Source organism: Salarias fasciatus, chromosome 15, assembly GCF_902148845.1.
Source record: "Salarias fasciatus chromosome 15, fSalaFa1.1, whole genome shotgun sequence".
Lineage (NCBI taxonomy): Eukaryota > Metazoa > Chordata > Actinopteri > Blenniiformes > Blenniidae > Salarias > Salarias fasciatus.
The window spans coordinates 8,907,419-8,914,169 of record NC_043759.1 but is presented as its reverse complement, the minus strand read 5'-3'; the positions used below and the strand labels follow the sequence as shown (position 1 = coordinate 8,914,169).

At 38.0% G+C, this 6,751-nt stretch overlaps 1 protein-coding gene across 1 annotated transcript; it reads right to left on the bottom strand.

The window, feature by feature from the left end:
• Positions 1–1,013: 1,013 nt before the first annotated feature.
• Positions 1,014–6,751, bottom strand: LOC115402283 (uncharacterized). The gene is made up of 10 exons (XM_030110797.1): positions 6,443–6,751; positions 6,252–6,337; positions 5,188–5,324; positions 4,652–5,065; positions 4,360–4,555; positions 3,029–3,094; positions 2,687–2,925; positions 2,425–2,572; positions 2,018–2,127; positions 1,014–1,325 (listed from the first exon to the last, which is right to left on the bottom strand). The coding sequence occupies exons 2-10, from the start codon at positions 6,289–6,291 to the stop codon at positions 1,014–1,016; spliced, it is 1,662 nt and encodes a 553-aa protein (XP_029966657.1). The 5' UTR covers positions 6,292–6,337; positions 6,443–6,751.

The following is a 6,751-nucleotide window of genomic DNA, read 5'->3' as shown; positions in this document are numbered from 1 at the left end:
GGCTCTTCGGAGGAGTTTGTATTTTGTGCGTCTGCTCGGCCCAACACACGAATCCCTGTGGGAAAGAGAAGATTTCAGTCCACACTGGAAAAAATGCCCATCTCAAAACAAGAAAAAAAAACCTATATCAAGGCACTTTTACCTTGAAATAAGTGAAAAAATCTGCCAATAGAACAAGTGAAAATTGTCTTGGTAAGATATCTTGGAATAAGATGTGATATTCGGAATAATGAACTCTTAAAATTATCTGTGAAAACTTGTTTTAAGCCATATTTTATCAGAATTTTTGAGGTTGGAGTCTTAGAATAAGTCACAAATGCTAAAAAGAGGTATTTTTTCACTCAGAATAAGATTTTTGATTTCATAACTTTTGTCTCAGCTTCTCCATTTGAGATACATTAAACTAATTTTGAGCTGTATTATCTGGCACTTTCTCCAGATTTAAGACTGCCTTGTTTTTGAAATAAGATTACAATGATTAATTTAAGCATTTTGAGCTTGAATGTCTAATCACACTAAGCAGGAAATACTTATATTTAGTCACTTTATGGCAGAAGTGTTGTATTTTAGGATAAACCAGCTATGCTTAAAAGTAGGTGTTTTTAACTCAAAAACAGACATTTGCTTTTACCCCAATTGACGTTGAGAAAAAATGCATTTTCCATAATACCTGAAGCAAGATTAAAAAGTGTTAATTTTAAATAGTTCAGATACCGTTGTTTGAAAATGCAGTTGAAAAATTATTCTTAACTCCCCATTCAGATAACTATACCATATAAACACCATGTAAAACACATTTAGAACAACACTTTATTAATAACTTGAATAGAACATCAAACTGAAAATTTGCTTTTTTTGCACAGTAATAAAAAAACAACGAAAACCCCCAGCACAACAGAGAATGAAATAACATTGTGATTTTTCTGATCAATGGGAAAAACAAAAACAGGGTCTGAACATGTGGCTCGTTATTTACAAACACAAATACTTGGCCATCACAGTGGTGCTCTGCTCTATTTGCCAATAAAATCTTTCCATTCAGCCAGGCTCTTTTTGTAACCTGGTGTGAGGTCTTTCTCATGGATGGTGTCATGAAGGACCTCCGTTTGTATGATGGAAAGCAGTGTGGCTATGCACTTGGGGTAAGTGAGGTGTAGAGCATAATAGTAGGCCATGAGGTGTAAAGCACCCTCGGTGACCTGCTCTTTTGGGAACGTCGTCACTGGCACATCTCCCACGGCCAGGAGGCAGTTGCATGGACTCACAATCAGCACTGGACAGGAGAGAGGGCGCTTCGTCAAGTAGGTGCCGGGGTCTTCATTGTCCTATAAGTTATAAAACATAAACCTTTCATTAGAATTATGGACTTTTAATCAAGACAGTCTTGGTTATTCAGAACCTAGGATGCATTTCTTCTCGCATCAGTTCAAAGCCTTCCTTTAATACGGAGTATTTTCTAACCAAATGTCAATTCAGTGGGATATGAAAATGATTCTGTATTTTGTACACAAGTTGCAATCTTCATTTAATTTAAAAATAAATTTTTTGAGTGTTATTTGCAAAGCCAGACCAATTTTCGGTGGTCCACCCCAGCTACTAAATCTACTAAATCCAGCTACTAAGTGGGCGGGGCTGGTTTACGAGGCTAACAAATTACATATCCTTCGATAACAATTCATAACATAATAATCAGGTTTACAAAGGCAAATATGTTTAAATATGTTTTATGTACAAATAGAATGACTTAACATGGACTAGTCTGAAGTTCTTAGATTGTATTAATAGTGGTATCACATTTGATTGAGTCATAACTGCAGTTTATATATAATGTATTGCCTAAAATCTGGTTTGTGAGGTGCAGGTGTGAGGGTGAATAAACAATACATCCAGAATGTCTTCCAGAAGAACCAGAAAGTGGAGAGAAAACACATGCGCACACACTGTGCTTTCCTTCATTTTACTGCACTTTTCGTTGCTTTTAGTCAGTCATAATAACAAGAGTCATAGAACAGCTCACCTCAAGAACATGCACAAGAGCTTCACTTGGATCTCCACGTTTCTTAACCGGAGCAGATCCAGAGGGGAACAACAATGGCAGCAAACGAAGGATTCCAACAGCCTGTTCAGCTGTTAGGGAAGATAGACAAGACAAAAGGTATCACATCAAATATGAGTTAGACTCCATGTGATGGCTATAACAAAGAAAATGCTTAATTGCCATCAGAAGGTGTGTGTGTGTGTGTATATATATACACATATATATATATATTATATATATATATATATATATATATATATATATATATATATACACACACACACACACACACACACACACGTATGTATATATAAAAGAAGGCAATACCACAGAAATACAGTAATGAACATGTCTCAGGTCTTTAACATTAAGTTCGCATTGCTTACTTTTCTCCATTCCCATTGGGGATTTCAGCAGCTTTTTCCACATCCCAAAAAACTGCACGTTCTGGGAGAAGTCGTGCCATCTTTCCTTCACCTGGTTGATGTATTGGGTGTTGTCCTTGTCCAAGATGCGCCGAAGCTCTTCCATCACCTATGAAACATTGAATATACCAGCCAGAAATATATTAGTCCACTGAAATTGCAATATAAAATATAGTTCTGCTTGGTATTTCTATGTTATTTATGCCTTGCTAATACAACTTACATGTCCAATTTCCTTAAAACAAGGATATGCCTCCAGAATTTGTCCAGGTCTGTTCTCCTCACTAATTGCATCAGAATCAATGAATGCTCGTCTGGCTGGAAATTCCAAGTCCAGGAGCTGAGAGACAGACTCGTGGTTTGGTTTCTTTTTCTTATACAAAGCCTGGAGGGTCTTGTAGTGCTTGGCCATGATTGCTGGACTGTCCCTTTTTGGAGGACTGACATCTGCAGGCTTATTAGCTGCAAAACACAAAAATAAATATAAGATTTTTTGAAACAGAATCAGATTGAATTATAAGGCCACACAGTCAATTGATGATTTGAACACATTTCCAATACTCACAGACAGCCGGCGACAAACTCCTGGTGGGTGTGGTCGCTTGGCTTCCAGTGTCTGGACTGTGAAATTCTGCACAAACAAAAATAGGAAACACGAGCAATGAATCTTTGGCTTTTAAAGGATAAGTTCGGTTTAAACAGTTTTCACATTGTTTATAGAAAGATGCATTACAATATACCCATTCAGAAGGGTTTTCTGATCTGAAAAGTGGTCTGGGAGAAAGTTAGATCCATAGTGGAGCTGCAGACCTCCATATACTGTTAGCCAATGGGGCATCCGTGGCGCCGGCTCCCAAAATGGCTTTAATCGTCCAAAAACTCATTAGTTTCACCAATATTTCCTCATGGTCTGGTCATGCCTCTCCTCCACCACATTCTGGTGTCGCAAAATACATGCTGTTGCGGTTTTACAGATCTCTGAAGTGAATACGGTGATCAGGAACTAACTGAAGTACATTCACTGAGAGACACAGAAGGGGGCGCTGTGCACCTAAGTTGTTGATCGCCACCCGCTCCAAAGAAGAAGAAGATGATGTTTGCAGTTCAGAGATCTGCTTCTTTTTCTTTGGGAACCAACTTTGGTGCACAGCGCCACCTACTGTGTCTCTTGGTGAATGTACTTCAGTTTACTGTTGTAGTTTTCAGTTTCAGACTATGGATCTAACTTTCTCCCGGATCACTTTTCGGATCAGAAAACCCTTCTGGGTGAGTATATTGTTATACATCTTTCTATAAACAACGTGAAAACTGTTTAAACCGAACTTATCCTTTAAGTTTTTAAGTGTAATGACAGTGATGTTCATAGGTATGCTTCCTGCGTCCCTAACACGTTCAAATCTGAAAGGATTTATTAAACTCACTGCCAGCGAGTCTGAGATGCACCTCATTTTTGCCATGAAAAATTTATACACAGTTTAAAATCTCTGTAATTATGAACTGTGACGATACAGTCACTATTTAGCTATGCATCTGTTTTATTAATAACGTGTGATTAATTTAATGTATACACAATTATAACCACGTCTTACTACACCACCATCAAAGGAGTTTAACACTACAATTCAAACAACAATAGAATATAAGAAAAAAAAAACTTTTTAAAAACTGCAGACCCACTGATTTTCCCAGAGACCCACTCAAATCACCATCTGTTGGTCCTGGGTACTCACGACAATGAAAACCTATGAACATCACTGTGACATCAAACATTTTTTAAAGACAATGATTACTGAAAACATGCAGGACTGCAGCCTTCCAGGACCAGGAAGGCCCACCCCTCATTAAGACCTACTTAAGTGACTTTCGTTGCTAAAGATCTAGTGATCTTGGTTTCACCTCTTTCTTTGTGTCCTAAATCCTGGAGGACACCTTCATCTGAGGAGCGATCCAAAATAATGGTTGAGTCAGTTGAATCATCGGTGTCACTTCGTTGGCCAACACGACGCTTCTTTGGCTGACTTCCACCTGGACTCGCCTTTTGAGGGGATCTCACATTTTGGAGTCTTTTGTACAGTTGTGCGTACACTGTGATCTGTGGCAGAACGTTTAATTTAATTCCTTTGAACCGCTACAACAATTTCAAGCAGTAAATACCATGGCCATTGTGTGGATACGTTTCAACACTTACCCACGATGTCTTCTTGCTGCCTTTGTCCTGGAGCATGGGGTAGTACTGGACTATTCTCTTGGCCATCGCTGTTACTTCTGGTTTCGAAGGGTATCTGTCTGAATCCCCATCACCTTTTGCCCTCAGGATTGCAATCATGCTTGTCATAGTGTTTCGGATGAGTCGACATCTCAGGTCCTTGGACATTTCAAAGTTGCCCTCCTCGCCTTTTTTCGCTAACTCAAAGTATTGTTTTCGGACTTGTTCAAGTTCAGAGTCTGTGTGCAACACATACTCTGGAAAGGACAACTTGACCGTCTTTTCTGGAGTCATACACTTTGCAGGGCACTCTTTCACTGGAGTGGATGCTTGTGGCATGGATGCTTGTGGCAAAGGTGATTCGGTAACAGAGGTACCACTGTCTCTGCCAACTTCCTGTAAAAAAAGAAAAAAGAAAAAACCCAAAGCATAATAATTGCATAAAATGACGAAATTAAATTTAAAATTGTGTACAATGAGAAGTTCAATTTGTTATGTAGTCTCATTTCCAAACAGACCTCATCGAAATCATCACGACAGGCATGACAGGCATGCCAGACCGCTTTTCTCCGAAAGAAATTTTCTGGGCCTGGGAAGAGATCCCGGAGGTCCTCACGAGACAGGGTGCCCAAGACTTCCTCACTTATGTTTGCAGCTGTGAACATTTTGGAATGCATAAAAAGTTGAATCATTACTGTACTGCAGTCATAACTGGCCCGAATTAAAGAAGCTACTTGATACAGTTGTACAAGAAAGTAAGAATGTAATGTGAAGTGCAAAAAAACCTCACTTTAAAGATACAAAGACACTGCATTTCTAGCTTTTAAAATAGTTAAACGTTTGTAAAAATATATGTGCCTTATCTGCATAGGATGGCAGTGTTTTCTTTATAGTGTTCACATTTAAATATTTTTTTTGAACTGTAAGCAATATTTGCACTTTCATATTAAGTGTATATAAACTGAAAAAATATTGGCGTGTGTGCACACGCGTGAAACAACTTGACTTCACTGACCCAAGGCTTGTGCTATCACGTTACCCCAGAACCAGCATATCATATTATTTAATCCTTCATTTCAACAAAACCTACCCTTCTTTTTTTAAAGCGTACATGTTGGTCATGATGGTTTCTATATTACCAATGTTCAAATGTAAACATTACTATGTGTGCAGTATATGTAACACATGTAAGAAATACTTGCACTGTGAAAAAAATATCAATATAAAATTTGGGTGAACTTGAACAGCTTGTCGATGCAATGGGTCCTGTAAATTTTGGGGGTGGTGAGGCTTTTTTTTTGAAGCCCAAGCATGCTCACTGTCATTAATTAACTCCGAATAACTTGAGCAACGAAATTGCTGTTTATATCATCACGAAAAGTACTGCATTTGTCATTATGCACTGAAAAATGAAATGCACTGAAATTTCACATATTTTAGTTGAATTTTTGATTTTAGTTCCATACTCAAATATGCATAAACTATAAAAATATCACATGATATTTTATATAACACCACACATTTGAAAAAAACCAATTAAAAGCAAGTTTTATATAGCTGGAGTTCATTTGAGCAAACTTACCTTTCAAAGTCGATTTCGCAATGTCATCAAGTTGGTCCATGCTGGTAAGCTAATTAGCAAGGTAGCTTTGAGCTCTCCTCGTCGGTCTGGTTGCACAAGAAACATGATAAAACAATTTTAATAAGGATAACGTGTATTAAAAACTCTGGTATATTGATACAAGCACATGACTATTGCATAAATGTACTTACAATTGTGCAAGTCTTCAAAATATGTCGCAAAGCGCTAGCCAGCCTGTCCGCACCAGGTCCGCACATGGTCTGACAAGCCACACGGTGAGCGTCTCAGCTCAATGATGTCATAATCCGTCGACGGGAGTTGTAGTTCGTAGATCGTCACAATTTAATCTTGAAAATTAAATTCAGACTCGTAGATATTGAAATTTTTGTCATATAGTGAGGAATGTATGAAAAACAAATGTTCAACAGTTATAAATATCCGTTGGCCCACAAATTTATTTCTGCAGTCTAGGGTGCCTACAAAATTACGTCATCACTAAA

What these genes read in the sequence shown, in the direction of transcription:
- LOC115402283 (XM_030110797.1), bottom strand. Translation starts at nt 6,291, where the DNA reads ATGGACCAACTTGATGACATTGCGAAATCGACTTTGAAAG. An exon ending in GTTTTAAGGAAATTGGACAT is followed by an intron (nt 2,573 to 2,686) that starts GTAAGTTGTATT and finishes AATGTTTCATAG; the next exon opens with GTGATGGAAGAGCTTCGGCG. An exon ending in CTCTTGTGCATGTTCTTGAG is followed by an intron (nt 1,326 to 2,017) that starts GTGAGCTGTTCT and finishes TATAACTTATAG; the next exon opens with GACAATGAAGACCCCGGCAC.